At 37.7% G+C, this 18,441-nt stretch overlaps 1 protein-coding gene across 13 annotated transcripts in view; it reads right to left on the bottom strand.

The window, feature by feature from the left end:
- UNC80 (unc-80 homolog, NALCN channel complex subunit) overlaps positions 1-18,441 on the bottom strand; it is a 230,615-nt gene that overhangs the window by 48,372 nt on the left and 163,802 nt on the right. For all 13 annotated transcript variants that reach the window (XM_038001602.2, XM_038001590.2, XM_038001588.2 and 10 more), the window contains 9 exons: positions 17,025-17,208; positions 15,216-15,310; positions 14,073-14,162; positions 13,376-13,477; positions 11,350-11,530; positions 9,669-9,937; positions 7,647-7,781; positions 5,978-6,116; positions 5,208-5,304 (listed from right to left, as the gene is read on the bottom strand). In XM_038001602.2, coding sequence (XP_037857530.1) covers positions 5,208-5,304; positions 5,978-6,116; positions 7,647-7,781; positions 9,669-9,937; positions 11,350-11,530; positions 13,376-13,477; positions 14,073-14,162; positions 15,216-15,310; positions 17,025-17,208 — 1,292 coding nt within the window. The remainder of the gene's footprint in view (positions 1-5,207; positions 5,305-5,977; positions 6,117-7,646; positions 7,782-9,668; positions 9,938-11,349; positions 11,531-13,375; positions 13,478-14,072; positions 14,163-15,215; positions 15,311-17,024; positions 17,209-18,441) is intronic.

Below are 18,441 nucleotides of genomic sequence, written 5' to 3'. Positions count from 1 at the left end.
TGAATATTTTCTTTAAATTAAAAAAAAAAAAAAAAAAAAAAAATGCCTGCCGGGCCCAGTGGCTCATGCCTGTAATCCCAGCACTTTGGGAGGCCGAGATGGGTGGATCACCTGAGGTCAGGAGTTCGAGACCAACCTGACCAACATGGAGAAACTGTCTCTCTACTAAAAATACAAAATTAGCTGAGTGTGGTGGCACATGCCTGTAATTCCAGCTACTCAGGAGGCTGAGACAGGAGAATCACTTGAATCCAGGAGGTGGAGGTTGCGGTGAGCCAAGATTGCGCCATTGCACTCTAGCCTGGGCAACAAGAACAAAACCTCCGTCAAAAAAAAAAAAGTCAAAGGTAGAAATAATAAAGATAAAAAAGGAAAGAAAAGGTAGACAATAAAACTACAATAGCAAAAATCAAAAAAGCCCCAAATACTGATTATTTGTAAAGGGAAAGCTATTGATAAACTACTGGAAAGAATAATAATAAAATAAGGGAGGGAGCAAAAATTCCCAGTATTAGAAATAAAAAAGTAAACACAATAAAAACCCCATAGTTGTTAAAAATTATAAAAAAGAGAATATCAGGAACAAATTTATGCCAATAAATTCAGGTACTTAAATTAAATAGAAAAATTCCTAGAAAAATGTGACTTACCAAAGCCACCACCAGGATAAACAATCTTAATTTTAAAATGTTCCCACAAGAAACGACATTACTTACAGTTTTGTGTATAAATTCTACTCAATATTTTGGAAAGACAAAATGCTCATCTGAGGCAGGCACAGTTGCTCTTCCTGTAAACCCACACTTTGGGAGGCTGAGGTAGGAGGAGCGCCAGCCTGGGCAACACAGTGAGACTTTCTTTATCTCTCAAAAAATAAAAAAAATTGGCAGGGTGTGAAGGCACCCACCTGTAATGCCTGCTACTTGGAAGGCTGGGGTGGGAGGATTGCTCCAGCCTGGGAGATCAAGGCTGCAGTGGGCCATGATTGTGACACTGAACTCCAACCTTGGCAACAGAATGAGACACTGTTTCAAAAATTAAAAAATCCTAATCCACACCAAATTTCTACAGAGAATAGGAGTTTTAAAAAAAAGGAGTGGGGGGCTGGGCGCGGTGGCTCACGCTTGTAATCCCAGCGCTTTGGGGGGCCGAGGCGGGCGGATCACCTGAGGTCAGGAGTTTGAGACCAGCCTGGTCAACACGGTGAAACCCCCTGTCTACTAAAAATACAAAAATTAGCTAGGTGTGGTGGCAGGCGCTTGTAATCCCAGCTACTTGGGAGGCTGAGGCAGAAGAATTGCTTGAACCCAGGAGGCAGATGTTGCAGTGAGCCAAGATTGTGCCATTGCACTCCAGCCTGGGCAACAAGAGTGACTCTGTCTCAAAAATAAAAGAAAATAAAAAGGGGGGGTTAGGGGGAGACACTTTCTAATTTATTTTATGAGTCCAGCTTAATCTTCATATCCTTGATACTATAGCCTATAGTATAGTCAGGCTATAGTATTATTACAAGGACTTTATAATAATGGAGGGTTACAAATAAACCTGCTAAAATGTTTACCAGTGGGTAGTTAATAAAGTAGTAGCTAAGCAAGACATCCTTTTTGTTTAAGCACTTGTAACTTTTTTAAGTATCCAGAATTGGTTTATCTTGAATGACATAGAACTACCTAGAATATCTATTCTACTCCTAACTTCCCTGTGATCCTAGCAATAAAATTCATTAGATAATACCTTTTTTAAAAAATAAAAATTACAGATATAGCTCTCATTAACATAGTTGTAAAAATGCTTAAAAAATTGCAAACTAAATCTGGCAATACTGAAAAATGATAATTATAATATACAACCCAAATACAGTTTATTTTTAAGGAGGCAGGAAAGTTTTAATTTTGAAAATAAATCAGTGTAACTTATAACACTTAGGAAATAAAGAATACAAATCATATGATCATCTCTATAAATAGGAACATTTAGTAATAGTCATTGTCCATCAATAAGAAAACTCAACTAAACTTAGAAGGCAGATTCCTTAATAATTAATTTCTTAATGAGTAATAAAATTACTTCCTTAATCTTTATTGGTATATTACAACAAAATCCTTTAGCAAATATTATTCTTAGTGATGAAATATTGGAAATCCCCTCCATACCCCGAGATCAGAAATGAGACAAAGATCCCACCATCATCACCATCATCACTTCTTTTTTTTTTTTTTTTTTTTTGAGATGGAGTCTCGCTCTGTCGCCCAGGCTGGAGTGCAGTGGCGCGATCTCGGTTCACTGCAAGCTCCGACTTCTGGGTTCACGTCACTCTCCTGCCTCAGCCTCCCAAGTAGCTGGGACTATAGGCACCCACCACCACGCCTAGCTAATTTTTTGTATTTTTTAGTAAAGACGGGGTTTCACCATGTTAGCCAGGATGGTCTTGATCTCCTGACTTCGTGATCCGCCCGCCTTGGCTTCCCAAAGTGCTGGGATTACAGGCATGAGCCACCGCACCCAGCCTCCATCATCACTTCTATTCTATTTTGTATTAAGGTTCCAGCCAGTGCATTAAGGACAGAGAAAGGAATAACGCGTATAAAGAATTTGAAAGGATAAAATACAACTCTCATGATTTGTAGATAACATAATTAATTAAATAGAAAACACTAAGAAATCACACATATAAAATAAAAAATACTGATAACTTCATTTGAAAATGGGCAGAAGACTTCAGTAGGCACTTTGCAGAAGGAGATGTCCACATTTCAATAAACATTTATCTGAAAAGCTTCCAAACCTTTTAATTTGCAAGAGGAAAATGGAAATTAAAATGATAATGAATGTCACTACAACCCAAATAAAAAGATGGAAGATAACAAGTGTTGATGAGGCCATAAAGTACTAGAACATTTACATACTGTTGGTGGGAATGAAAATTGAAACCACTTTTTGGTAGTATCTACTAAGCAAGAAATACTCATATTCCGTGACTTAGCCTAGCATTTCCATCCACAGAAATGCATACATATTTGTGTACAAATGTTTTTGTGTACAAAAACATTCATTGTAGCATTACTTATAATACCTTCAAACCAGATACAACACAAATGCCTGATAACAAGAGAAGAAATAAATAAATTGTAGCATAGTCATACAATGAACTATTATAAGTGAATGAAAAAGAATCAACTACTGTTACACACATTCATATGAACGAATCTCATGAAATAATACCGAATCACAGAAGTCAGCCATTAAAGAGTAGCTACTATACTATTTCAGTTAAATAGATTTCAGAAATAGGCAAAACTGATTTATCATATTAGAAATTAGGATAGTAGTGCCTCTATCTGATTTTTCTATCCAAGTGGTAGGTAGATGTGATAACATTACGAACACTTATGGAACTGTAAAATTGTGATTTTTAAATGTTTTATGTGAATGTTTCACTTAAATAAAACACTTTTTAAAAAAAACATTAAGTGCAACAGAGACTTGCTATTACAAATGTTGAAGTCCTGTAAGTATGTTACTTATTCCCATGGGAGACATCCCAGGGAACCACTGCTTAAGAAACCCTGATCTTACTGAGACATCAAGATGTCATCTGGTTTAAACCGACAGAATGGAAAATTAGGGAGGATTTTAAAAAATTCTAATTTAACTTAACAATATTAGACTGGCCTTTAACTCACAATGACAAGAGAATTTGATTGTGAACTCTCATACCTTTTGATTTCAATGTGTTTGAATTTTAACGTGAAAGATAATTTTATGACCCAATGGAAATTTGGTAAAATTTGAAATGGAGAATTTTTCAGTCAAACTTAGGTGTTCCCTATGTTGTGGGAATTTTAATATTGGAGAATCTATATGCATTTTATTATTGCAGTGTCTCAATTGCAGTATCTCTGACATATCCAGTTAACAATGTACCTGGACACACTTGGAATGGAAAATAGAGCAGAGAGAAGATGTTTACAATCGTCTATAGAATGGATTTGGAGTTAACTTAATGCAGGATTAGATCCATTCTGGAACTTTTTCTAGATCTGTGGAATTATAGGAAGAGCAGGAAAGTGGGAGTAGGACCATCCTGCAGCTTTGCTCTCCGAGGGCCACAGCCACATCTGTGCCTGACCACAGGCATACTGTTTTTCTCCCCATTGCTCAAGAAGAGAAAAATTCGAGAATGTTGGGGAAAACATTTCTTACTCATTCTTCATGTTTTCTTCCAGTAAAAAAGAGTTCAATTAATATAAATCCTGGCTCTTCTTGGCCTTTATTCATTCTCTTATGGGGGAGAGAAACAGGCTTAAGGTGCAGGGAAAATGTATAAAGATATATTTGGCATAATCAGCCTGGCTCCTTCCTTCTTCCTGGAAGAGCTTGTCAACAGAGACAACTTTTAATAGATCAGATTTAAATCTCAGACCAGAGCCAACATCTTTGAATTGGGATGACTCACTCTTCATGTGAGTCTTTTGAATTCTCTGCACTTGGCAAAATGAAGGCAAGATTGATATTCTTGCCCCTTGTGTTACAGAAATTCTTATTGCCCCTTGAAAGGAGTTTTCTTAAATAAATATCTGTTATGACATTTCGTTTGCTACTAATTTATATTACTTGTGAGGAAAAATATTTTCTAACAAGACTAAATACCTTAGCATCTGCACAAGATCCAAATTAAGGGATTTCAAATGAATGAAGATTTACTATTGTTTTTCAGAACCTATGCTATGTTTCCTAAACTTAGTTTGTTTCTGCTTTTCTTTTTTCTCTTTTTTTTCTTTTCCTGACAGTCTTACTCTGTTGCCCAGGCTAGAGTACAGAGGTACAATCACAGCTCATTGCAACCTTGACCTCCTTGGATTAAGTTATCTTCTGCCTCAGCCTCCCAAAAAGTTGGGACTACAGGTGTGCACCACCACACCTGGCTAATTTTTAATTTTTTAGATTTTGTGTAGAGACAGAGTCTCACTATGTTGCCCAGGCTAGCCTTGAACTCCTGGGCTAAAGGAATCTTCTTGCCTCAGCCTTCCAAAGTGCTGGGATTATAGGTGTGAGCCACCACACCTGGCCTAAATTTACGTTTCAAAAGTTTACTTGTCAGAATGTTACAGACTGATATTACTCAGCATAACCTTTGTATTCATCCAATTTTATTTTCTTTACCGTATTTACTTATGACAAGGCACAGAATAAAGAGCTGCAGATACCTTCTGAATGATTCGGGAGCATATGCCACCACAGTGACACAGAGCTTAATGGCTTCACTGATAGAAAATGTCAGATCTTCGTTTCCATAGCAGAAATCTGAAGGAACAAAAAGTAAAGGCACACCATCAGAGTGGATTCAGCAGGAGATAAAGAAGCACCTATTACTCCTAATGTTATAATTCCAGTACATACTATAGCTTTTTCTTGTTAAATTTTATTGCTACACTGTGAAAACTACTAATTTCTTCATCTAAAGGGAATGAAATTCTGTTTTCTAGTTTTGAACAATCAGATGTAAAATAAAAGTACTTTTCTGGTGTGTTTTAAAAAATCTCAGATAATAGAAGACACTGAAGGGCATTTAAATTGTCTGAGGTTGAGGCTTTATCCTTGAGTTGTCTCTGGTTCTACACATTCCATGATAATAAAAGACCATTTTGGAGGGTTATTCACTTAAGAGTGACCCAAGATAACCCAACTTTCTGAAAACTGCAGTGCTAGAGCAGTGGTCTACTGAGCATCATTTTAATACAGTTTTCATGGCAGGTAATTCCCTACTCTTTAGGATTCATAAGAAATTTAAGAAAAAAAAATGTACTCATTCAATTTCTACTACTGTTTAATTTATTTTTGCTACTTGGATTTAGCTATATATACACACACATTTAAGTATATGTATATGTGTGTATTTTATATATATATACACACACACACACATATTTAACAATTGCAATGAGAGAAAGAATGTCAAAGCAAGTTTTGCTTTTACCTAATGACTTAAGAGGCTTCTCAGCTTTGACCAGTTCTAAGATGTCTAATATGTCGGAGGTCTCTCCCTCTAGGGACTGCAGCAAGTCAAACAGGCACTGAGCTGACACACCTTTGCTGGGCCCATTATTGGCAGCATCCTGATAAAGAAAAACAATTTTAGTTTATTGACTCCCACCATAGTACAACTATAGCTTGACAGGAATTCAAATTTTATAAATGCTATTACCAGTAACAACTACATCATCTACCTGGAATTCAGTTTACATAATTCTGCATCCAGCAATGCTGTGATTTTGGAGTGGTACACCTGACTTTTAAGGAAGCTATTAAATTCTAATCTAGAACAAAAGAGATATTTGTAAAAGCTCATAAAAATACAGCAATATATGAACTTCCAAAAAGTTCATATCAATGATTCCTTTAATCGAAGATGGTAGAACTAAGGAAATTTCTATAATTGATTGGTTGAATACTACAAATATGTTCGAGGAACATATACTTATTTTAACTAACAACCCTGGGAATTTCACAGGTCTTCTTTGATAATGTATCTCCACATGGAGATACTTACAATTTCAAATCTATTTAAGATGGCTTCAAATAATTCACTGAAACAACAAATCCTTATGAAGTTCTTCTGTGTCAGGCACCATGCTACGCACTGAAGTGATAGAAAACCAAAACCAAAATGCAAATAAAACAACAATACAACAATAACTAAAACCAAACAAACAAGCAAAGACAAAAACATACAAAGGTCTTGCTTTCATGAAGATTAAATTCTGTTGGTTGAGCGTAGTAGAAATTCATGTTAATAAAACAAATACATACAACGTGATATGGTGGTAAAAACTCTGAAGAAAAAGAAAAACAAAGCAAGGTAGGTGGTAGAGAGTGACAAAAAGGAATGAAAATTGGCAAACTTTCCTTTTACCATTTTCTATTTTCCATCTCTTTTATGAATTGAATACTTCAAAAACTGTAGAGTTGGTCTATTTATGTGTTAGGAGCTGAGATGAAAGCTGAAGAGGAATGTTGAAGAGAAATGATATGCTTGTTGAAAGAGAACTTATTTATGGTATGCATGTCTCATTGGTTAAAGAAAGAGAGCTGAGAGACTGAATATACAAGCTGTCAATGACTAGATCATACATAAACATAGAACTTTGACCCACAACCTGCAGCAACCTTCTCAGGAAACCAACCCATTGTCTACAATAACCAGCCCAGGAAGCCAGCCTAAGTCAGGCTTGTAGGAAGTCAGGCTACTAGCTCCAGTGGTGATCAAACAATAACCTCTGTAACAATTGACCCAAAGTAACCAGGACTTGCATAACAACTGAGAGCTTTCCTAATTTTTGTCCCTGCTTCCAACTTAGGACCAACCAGAGAAAGCCCAATATACACCCCTAACACCTCATTTATAAGATGCCCCACTTCTAGTTAGTTCACCTGCAGCTTCCCCAGGACAATAGCTCCAATCAGGACATACCTGAAGCCTCCACTTTTTTTCAGTATACAGCTTTCCTACTCTTCTGCCTGCCTTTGTATCTCTGCCAAAACACAAGTGATGGTAGCCAACTCCTTTGGCATAGTAAGCTCTAATAAATAACCTTGTTTTTCTAACTTTGTTGGTCTTCATTTTTTTTCCCACAGAGCTTACTCACAGGAAATTCCAGGAGAGGGGCCACACTAGCAAACAGCTGGAGTACAAAGGGTTTCCGGTGTAGAATATAGAACTGGTGACAGGCAAATTCGATGGCTTGACGCAGCTGGGGATTGCTTTCATAGTCAGAGTACACCTATGGAGAAATGCCAGATATTCGAAAAATGCCTTAATAAAGTATCAAAGTTGTATTTGCTTTTAAAACTCATGGTCATAGGAAGCTTGGAGGGAAATAGCTAACTTCATAAACTGGTAGAGAGGAATGTAAAATGGTATAAACTTTCTCTAGATAAATTTAGTAATACACCACAAAATGCTAAAAATCTAAACATACTTCTTTTCCAGGAAGTTTGTGACTAGGAATTTATCTCAAGGAAAGGACTAGACACTTGTATAAGCATGTATATATGAGAATGCCTGCTGCAAGACTGGTTATAACAATGGAAAACTTGAAACAAATTATTCATAAATATTACTTGCTTAAGTGAATTACGGTATATACAAACCATAGTGTACTGTGCAGTAATTTTAAAAATGCGGTAAGGCTAAATGTAGCTATATAAAATGCCTACGATATTCTTAGTGCTATATGAAAAAACTAGGTTACAAACTTGAAAATATATAATTCTGTGTGGGGTGTGTGTGTGTGTGTGTGTGTGGTGTGTAGCAAAGAGTGCTAGGATTTGGAAGTATAAACAACAATTACCTGGGAGAAAGGATTTTAAGTGGTCCTTATTTTTGCTTTAAACTTTCTTCATCTTTTCAATTTTGTAATGAACATTCTTGCTTTTGGTAATCAGTAAAAAAATACTTACTAAAAAAATAGAGAAAATTGCAACTATCTAAAAATGGGGAAGAGAGTCCTGCGATAGCAACTTTCTTGCCCCCACAGGTTTAGCAAACTTCACTTTGTATGTGTTGTGTTCATAATTTTTATCAAAACTTCCTCAAAAATAGAGAACTAGGATGAGCTCCTGCGCCCTGCCTGATTTTATTTAGTACTCCTAAATGTAGCCAGCTATACATTAGACACGAGTAAATAAAAATTGTTCGCTAAATTACCTTCTCGAATCCCATTACATCATATTTACTGGGAATGAAAATCTCTATTCAGTTAGAAGTCAGGGAATCTCTTGGGAGAAACATCAGCTAAACACTTGCCATACACGTGACTCAAGAACAGAAGTCCTCAAACTTTCTAAGGCAGTGGTCCCCAACCTTTTTGGCACCAGGGACTAGTTTCATGGAAGACAATGTTTTCATGGACCAGGGTGAGTGGGGGGGATGGTTTCAGAATGAAACTGTTCCACCTCAGATCATCAGGCATTAGATTCAGGAGCATGCAACCTAGATCCCTCGCATGCACAGTTCACAATAGGGTTCTGGTTCCTACGAAAATCTAGGGGTGGGGGTTCCTTACAGGCCACAGACCAGTACTGGTCCATGGCCCAGAGGTAGAGGCTTCCTGTTCTAGGACATCAAAACTACTTGAAGGTCTTGTCAAAAACACAAATTACTCGGCCCTGATCTCTGAGTTTCTGATTCAGTAGACCTGAGATGGGCTCCAAGAATGTGCATTTCTCTTTCTTTAAATTTTTTTTCTTTTTAGAGATGGGGTCTTGTTATGCTCCCCAAGCTAGTCTTGAGCTCCTCACTTCAAGAGATTCTCCCACCTTGGCTTCCCAAAGCACTGGCATTACAGGTGTGAGCCACCACACCTGGCTAGAATGTACATTTCCAACAAGTTTCCAGTTGATGCTGATGCTGCTGGCCCAGGGAGTACAACTTAAGAATCACTGTCCTAGACTAAATGGGAAATATTCCAAGTCTGGGGCTCTCAGAGTAGAAAGGAATATTGTGAACTCTTGCAAATTTATGGGGGGATTTGATTTGTTGCCGTCTGTTGTCACAAAAGAAGATAATAACTCCATCATTAAAAAGTTTCAGTATAGATCTAGTTGAGCAGCTAGATATGAGCAGTACTCATGTTAATTTTCTGGTTAGGAGAGGAGGTTCTGGGCACCTGCAGCATGGTGGGGAGAATCCACTGGTAGCCGCTGAGAGAGAAGAGGTGGTTGAAGTGCACCGCGGTATTGATGACGGTGGCAGCGTACTGCCTGAGCAGGGCACTGTCTTCGGGGTGGAGGATCAGAGCCCCGTTAAAAACATTGAGGAAAAGCATGATTTCGTCTCCCCATGGAAACTCGCTCGGCATGCCCAGGAACATTTCCTCCAGGAGCTGGATCCACAAGCTTTTCTGAAGAGTGTCGAGGCCAAACAGTTCCTTTCCAGCTGTGAGAACATGAAACAGCAGAGACAGAATTAGCCCCACACCAATCCTGTCAGCCTGGGAGGTGATCAAACCCAAGGCGCTGCTGTTCTCCGTTTGTTCCAGCTCCAGGATGTGAAGATCTACTGCTGAAATGTTTTGCAGCACAATATTACCGGCCTTAATACAGCACTTCCTGTTTCTCCGTGGACTTTCATCATCACCTCTTAACTAACTGTGGGTAAGGCAGAGCAGGCATTGGCAGCGTTTTACTGCTAAATAAGCTGTCAGTTGGAGAAAAATAAATTATTTCAGCTAGAAAATGGCAGGGATGGGACTACTGCTTGGTCTTTTAATTAATGGTCAGAGGCTACAGCTCTATCTACTCCTGCTGAAACTGAAGCTTTTTTTTTTTTTTTGGAGATGGAGTCTCACTCTGTCACCCAGTCTGGAGTGCAGTGGCGCAAATCTTGGCTCACTGTAACCTCCATCTCCTGGGTTCATGTGATTCTCATGCTTCAGATCCCTGAGTAGCTGGAATTATAGGTGCCCGCCACCATACCCAGCTAATTTATTTTTTTGTATTTTTAGTAGAGACAGGATTTCGCCATGTTGGCCAGGCTAGTCTCGAACTCCTGACCACAAGTGATCTGACCGCCTGGGCCTCCCAAAGGGCTGGGATTACAGGCATGAGTCATTTTGCCCAGCCTGTCTGAAGCTTCTAGATGAGGGCAATAAAGCACAGGGATGCTAATTTAATTGTCTCAAATTAATAACCGAGTAACAGAGCAAGGCTCCAAAGTGAGTCTCTTTCTGTGTCTATGTCTCTTTCTCTCAATTGAGGCATTATTTAGAGTAAAATGCAGAGATTTTAAATGTGGAGTTCATTGAATTTTGACAAAAATATGCACTATGCATTCATGTAAGCAACATTCAATCAACATACAGACAATTTTCATCACCCTTCTGCCCCTTTCCAGGAAATTCATTTCCTCCAAATCCAGAGGCAACCACCATTCTGATTTCTATCATTCTAGATGAGTTTTGCCTCTTTTTGAACTTCACACAAATACCTGGTCCTTGTTTAGTCAAGTATTCTCCTACCCCAACAACACCATCCTACGCACGCTTCAACTGCTGATGATTAGCTTAGAGCAGTGGTTCTCAAAATTGGGTGCTTGGGATAGCAGCATCAGCATCACCTGAGAACTTATTAGAAATGCAAACTCTTGGGCCCCATCCTGAAACGCAGAGGTGTAGGGCGGGGGCCAAAAATCTGTGTTTCAGCAAGTCCTCCAGGGGTCTCTTGTGCACACTCAGGTCTGAGAGCCACTGGTTTTACGGCACCCTCTGCTGATTCAGATGCTCTCCATTTGAGAACAAAACAAGTGCGTTAGAAAAAGCCCCAGAGAGGCAATGTTTCTTTGTTTGATACCTTGAGGATCACTGAAGAGTGAAAACTCAGCATCAATAGCACTTCGAGGGAATGAGGGCAGGCGGAGGAGGTCTTCCTGAAGCATGGAGACATGGGACTGTTTGTGGGCTGTGGGGATCTTCTGGGTTAGGGAGATGAGAAACAATACCCGCCCTACTTCTTCCAGCTTCCGGGTGAACACCTGGAGAAAATAAAAGCAGGAGCAGACAAAAAGGAGAATTAGAAACTCCAGATTTATAGAGAGAAGAAACTGAAGGAAAAACGTTTAATGGCAAACTGGGTCGATAAAGTGGGAAAAGGGAAAAAGTGAAAAGAGGGAGACATGTGTTTATTTTCCTTTATCAGAAGAAAGAGCAAACAATACTTAATTGCCTCTCACTTCCTTCTGCCTGCTTTACAGAAGGAAATGTAGGAAATGTTCCTTGTGGAGTTTTAGGCTGGAGAGGAGCATAAGGCAAGCATTGTCAAGAATAGTTCAATATTAAATAGAGCCCATTTGTTTGGATGCTATAATATGGAAGACCTTCACTAACAGGGAGCCCGTCAGTCAGTTCCAATTGCTTCTACCATTGCCACCAATGCCTTAAGCTGTTTCCTGAGAGTTCTGAATTTGTCTTTTAAAAAAACAAAGACTGATGTGAGATCCAGGAAAAACATATCTTGGGACAGAAGCTCATGGGTCCTTGATTGGTGCTCCGAGTTTAAAGGGCATACACATGGGGCTCTTGGTTCTCAGGTCCTTTTCTGTTGATGATTAGGAAGTTTATATGCAGTGAGTAGCTACTGAGGAAACTTCTGAGCTAGACTCATAGGCCTCCATATTATAATCTCCCTGAGGAACTTAGAAGTCTAAAGGCTCTAACTTGAAGTGTACATGACAGCAAGAACTCCATTTGATGGCATTCTTTGACAACTTGTTCTTAAACATGATGAACACACACACTCACACACACACACACACACACACACACACAGGGAGAGAGGGGGAGAGAGAGAGAGAGACACTAGGGAAGCACCATTATTGATTAGGGTTTTAATTATCTTATCCTAAAATCATGGGCTGGGGTAATTTGGGGACAATGGTTTTAGAAATTGTTTATATTTAAGATGTAACAGTTTTGCCCAACATCTCACACCTTGCAACACATTCAGTATTTTCTTTCTTTTAAATAGAATGTAGATAGTTAATGGTAGCTATATTTTTAATTACTTAAGTGGTCTAATTCTATGCCATTCTCACTCATTTCATGAAGATGTTTTTGGATATTTTGATGCCAAATTATTATCCTTGATATGTACAGAAAATTGAAATGATCAAGTATCCTGAAATTCTTTAAAGATTGTATTTAAACAATGAATGCAATAAATATGCAATATTAAGATTGTATCAAGTTATATTTTGCATGCAGAATAGTGACTTTCCTTAAGCTCAAAGTCTGATTTGAGATTAGATGTGAATATTATTCTGTTCTTCAACCTTAAACCTAAGTACAGCTGCTAGACTATATCTCTTCCTGTTTCAAGATAAATTAATAACATGCCCAAGGTCAGATCCCCGGTCAGAGGCAGAACTGGGACGAAGTCCAAATCTTTGAACTTTAGTTTAATGCTTTTTTTTTTCAGGCATACTAGAGTGACCCCTTTTACTTTGTAGCCAGCTAGTGTAAACCACTGGGATAACTTACATAATTACATTATGTGTATTTCCAATCCAATTTTACAGAATGTGAAATGAAAATCTACATTTAGAATATAATAGGTAAATAAATTAGAATATTTCTATTGTTTATACTCAATAATTCATCATTACACTACTCCAAGTGAGTGTTTCTTAACACCTTTAAGCAATGATCCAATTTGTAAATCTTATACTATTTGGGGGAACAATTTATTGAGTAAGGGCCAACTATGGTCTCCAGAGAGGGTCATAATGGAATCATAGAATCTCAAAGTTGGCAATATATGAACAGATATCTACTCCAACAACATGACAAAACCATGAAATAAAACTGACGTGGTCAGACACCTGTTTCTGAATGAGTTCCTGTCCCTTCTCCGGATGCATATGTACAAGGTTCAGCTGGGGAGATACCGACCTCCGGAAAGGATAAATATCTCGAACATAGGTCTGTGTGGATTACACAAAGAGAAAAAAAAAGAGTTCAAAAGATTAAACATTTATTCTCATTTCTTCTTTACCCAAAGGTCTAAGTACTAGGATGCTATGCCAGAAAAAAAGCAGCTAAAGGCAGTGTACTAAACAACTCTTTGGAAGATCACTGTAAAGTGATGTCAGCAAGCATCCTGAGGCCCCTTCTGCTCATTTGATCAGGTCAGCATGGTCATGTTTAACATGGTAGAACAGAGATGCAAAACAGCATTCAAATTCCAAATAGACACACACAGGTATTATATGGGCAATGTAATTTTTCATGTAATAATGATCAATAACTAAGTGTCTTATCTAGCCTATCTCATTTAACTATTACAACTGCTCTAGCATGGATACCATTATGATTACCTTCATTTTACACAAAAGAAAACCAAAGGGTAGAAAGGTGAAGTTGCCAGTCGAAAGCCCCACTGATAGTAAGATGGTGTGACCCAGGTGGTCATACTATTACCTTCTAAGAAGCGATGCCTCCCTGATTAGGAGCCACCCTCAGGTAGGCATGATAAGTCTTTGGCACAACTCAACAGGGATGTCATTACTGGTGTCTTACCTTATTGTAGTGGATAAGGTTCCATCGTTTATCCATAAGAAAATAATGTGTTGACTGGGATTCTGGGATGTTAAAAAACTCCAGACACTCCTAGAACAATAGCAACAAATTTTACTAAATGTTTACCAGGAAGATATTATGTCCTAGGTAGTAAGCTGACAGATACAAATTTCGAAAAAACAAGGTAACCTCTTACGAGGATTATATATATATTGATGTCTTACATAAATTGTATACATTAGATATGTGTGTGTCTTATATAAACTGTATACACTAGATGTGTGTGTGTGTATATATGTATACACACACACACACACACACACACACACACACCATGGCTGCATATATACCCACACAGAGTTATCCAAAGAATGGTACCATAAAGACTGATAATGTGATATAAACCATCTGCTCTCATAGTGTCCAAGACGTACGATTATAAATCAGACTGAGTGATGGACTGTGGAGGAACAGTGGCACCTACTGGTCTCAGCATCAGGAAGAAAACATGTTTAGAGAAACATTTAGGAATAATATAAACTATCATGCACTGTGTACATTATATAGTATATACTAGGTATAGATAACTTGTATAACCTGAACCAGTATCTCAGTACTGTTGAAAACGAAACTGAGACTAGAGAAGTCCTATCACTTGATTTAGGTCACACTGGTTGTGGTGAAGGCAGCGTTTGAATGTACTCTGTTTGCCTTCCTGCTATCCCACCATTCATCGTGAGTATAGAAATGGAGTAGTTGTTGAAGTTGGGCCTTAGAAATTCTCTGGAGATGTCTGAGTGAAGCCAAAAGGAGCAGTAATGACCCTTTCCACTGAAATAAGATGCATGAGTTTAGAAAAGTTGATTTTTTTCCAGAGGTCTCTTCTACTTACATCTGGGCCCAGAACTGTGTTCCTGAAAATCAGATTACTGACAGTTTACTGACTAAAGTCAGTAGAAGTGGGGAAAATTATGGAAGGAAATAGCATAAGGGAATAATAGTGGGGCAGGTTTTAGAAGAGTAAAGAAATGCATACATCCATTGAAAGATAGAAAAATGCCATTTTATTCTAAAATGAATCTTCAATGAGGTGGCCATAGCATTGTCCTTAAAAAAATTATTTCTGTTAAAAGTCATTCCTACCTTCAACAGGGCTTCAAACTGAGTGTCTTCATGGACTGGTAACTGGGTTGGGATATCGCACTCATTCTGTCCATGAACTACCAAGGTTTTAGTACCTACAAAAGATAAAAAGAATAATAAACTGACTTTTGCTATAGGAAAATTTGTATTTCAAAGCATAAAGTATTAAAATATTAACAATAATCTGATGTTTTTACTGTTAATTACAATACTTAATTCATAGTTACATATATATTTATTTATTTTTTATCTGGAAGTTTAATATTAATACATATATATTTTAAATATATTCACTTATTAAAAGTGATAGGTATAGAGTTCTCAATACTTTTTAAAAAGTTTTATTTTTAGTAGAGACAGGGTTTCACCATGTTGCCCAGGCTGGTCTCAAACTCCTGACCTCAAGCAATTCACCCGCCTCAGCCTCCCAAAGTGCGGGGATTACAGGAGTGAACCACCACGCTCGGCCAAGTTCCCAATACTTCTACCTGTCTTTTACATGCATAATTGTATTTAAATCTCACAGCAACCCCATGATGTGGGTATTATGATTTTTATCTTACAAATGAGGAAAAAGAGAAATGGAATAACTTAAGAGACATATTTATTTAGTGGAAGAGTTAGACTTCAAACCTCAAGCATTGCAACAAGTAATACATCCCTGTTTTCTAGATGAGGTGACCAGGCAATAAAGGTTAAGAAAATATAGACAGAGATATTAGCAAAACCAAAACAACTACTAGAAATGTAGCTTAAAGCTACATGTTCTGTATTCTTCTTGGCTGATTGAGACGATATTTATTCTACTTCATTTATTAAATTACAAATCTTTGTGAACATTATGATATACATTGACTTTTAGTGAGTTGTCTTTAAGTATGTTAAAAATAGGAGTTTCTTCACTATAATAAAAACTGATCACTTTTTTTGGATAATCTACAGAATGTATACATACACAATTATCATTTATTGAATGCTTATCATAAGCCAGGTATGGCAGCAAGTATTTCACATATCTCAACTCATTTATTCCTCACAATCGTGAAGTATGAATTATATCCCTATTTTATACACAAGGAAAGAAAGCTTTGAGAAATGATGTACTTCTTCACAGTTAATACTAGTTATGTGACTAATAAATGACAGTGCTATGATTTAAACACAGGCTTCTTTGCTGCGAGAACCTGTGTTCTCATCTCTACATAATTCTGTCTTTCACTTTTATTCAATACATGTATCATCTCAAATTTTCTTAGTCACTGCACAAGGATAAAGGGATTGTCAAAATCTTTGTCTTAAGGCAAAACAAGCTATCTGAAGTGAAAAGGAACCGTATCTTGAGTTTACATCACGCTTCATGTTCTTTTGTAATGCTCCTTCTTCCTGCTTTCCCCTTTTCCAATTTTTCATAAAGCCTTCTCTCATGGAGTTTACAAAGAACTGGAGTCCATGCCATACAAACAATATTATTCTCCTTGCACTGCCAAAAATTCACTCAAAAAAGCTTCCAGTTCAGCTGGCTCTCTGCGATAGACTTAAATAAATCTTCAACCTTGGCAGCCCTTCAAGGACTGATTCATGCGGATCTCAGTTTTGAGTCTCCCTTTTCAGCTGGCAACCGCTGACTTTTTAAAGGGTCTATTGTATTTCCTCTGATTATATTAAACAAAAATTCTTTGAAGCACTCAATACTGCGGGCTAGGACTCTGAAAATTTTCTCATGAATGAACAAGCCTCTTAGTCTTTCAAAGGACTATTTATAATTTTTTTTTTTTTAAGTTATGTTACTAAAAAGTACTAGTGGCTTACCTGGCATTGAAGCGGTCACCAGGAGCTTCACCTCGCACTGCTCCTTCTTCATTGTCTGCTTGAGATCCTTGAAGAAGAGGCCCTCCACATAACCCACCACCTCCCACAGGAATGTCAGGGTGGCTGAAATGGCATCCATCCCCCACTCGCAGGGGGTCCGCACAAAGTACATGATTAATCCTACCTAGAAGTCAGGATAAGAAGAATTCACAAAGCCACAATAATCCTGAGCTCACATTCTCATTTCCTTAGCTTTTCTTGTTTTAAACTCGATCTTCTGTGCCTTCGTATTCTCCGTTCAAATGCTTCAGTAACACTTTCAACGTTACCAGGAGAGGGCATAACTGGAAAACTGACCACACAGGCTGCTGTACATTTTCATATATCACTAAAATGGCGAATTCTTAAGAAAAAAGCAGACCATTCCCCCCGCCCCCCATGGAGGCATCATGTCACTTGGTAGCTAGGTACTTAGGCTATCCAAAATTCATCTGTATATGAAGTTTGCCCAAGCACTATTAGCAGCTTGTATTATGTCTAATACTCTCAAAGCTAAGAGCACTCTGCTTGGCTAAGTTGGTGAACTTCAAAATTTTTGTCTTTTTGTTTTTAAATTTAGGGGTACACGCGCAGGTTTGTTACATAGGTAAATATGTCATGAGGTTTGTTGTGCACATTATTTTACCAGCTGGGTTGTTTGCATACCTTCTAATGTAATTTTGAAAAACTGTGTGCCCTTTTGCACTTTTTAAAGTTGACATCTAACATGTCTCATTCGAAATTTATTTTTTATTAATAGGAGGTAGAATATGTTCAGCATTCTATACATTGAAATAAGATGATGACTGACTATAATTGGAATAGTTGATGAAATAAGTTTCAATTATCTTATTCAATAATGTGCAAATATTCAGAAAGAAATAGTGTACTTTTTTTTGCTTGTGTGTTTTAGCCACTGTTTCTTCAAAAATTTTGTAGTCCTGGAAAACTTTCTAGTTATGTTGAAAGAATCAGAGTTGCAAACCTAATTTGTTTTGGTGTTCTAAATGCTGGACACCCTAAGGAGGGCCAACTCTCACCCTTAATAGAAATTTATAAAACATAGGACCAGATAGAAAGTCCTATGGGTTAAAGTGCATTGATCAGTCAGAAAAATCGATTTCTTAAAACTATTAATAACATAGAATACAGATTCTTTCTCCAGCCTACATGCCTGTCAGTGCAGCCTGGTAAGCTCTGGGATGATGGGGTGGGTCTTCCTTGTGTGCACTAGAATAATGGTTGAGATGGTAGATTTACTCAACAAGTGTTAGTGCGTATCTGTAAGTTGAGCATTTGGAGATTTATTTCTTTTAAAACTATCTGGGCATCAAGCTCTTTTAAAAATATTTTTGTTGCAGAGCTAAAGAATGGAGGA

Source organism: Chlorocebus sabaeus, chromosome 10 (genome assembly GCF_047675955.1).
Source record: "Chlorocebus sabaeus isolate Y175 chromosome 10, mChlSab1.0.hap1, whole genome shotgun sequence".
Taxonomy (NCBI): domain Eukaryota; kingdom Metazoa; phylum Chordata; class Mammalia; order Primates; family Cercopithecidae; genus Chlorocebus; species Chlorocebus sabaeus.
The sequence above is the reverse complement of the archived record's forward strand: the minus strand, read 5'-3'. Positions and strand labels throughout refer to the sequence as shown.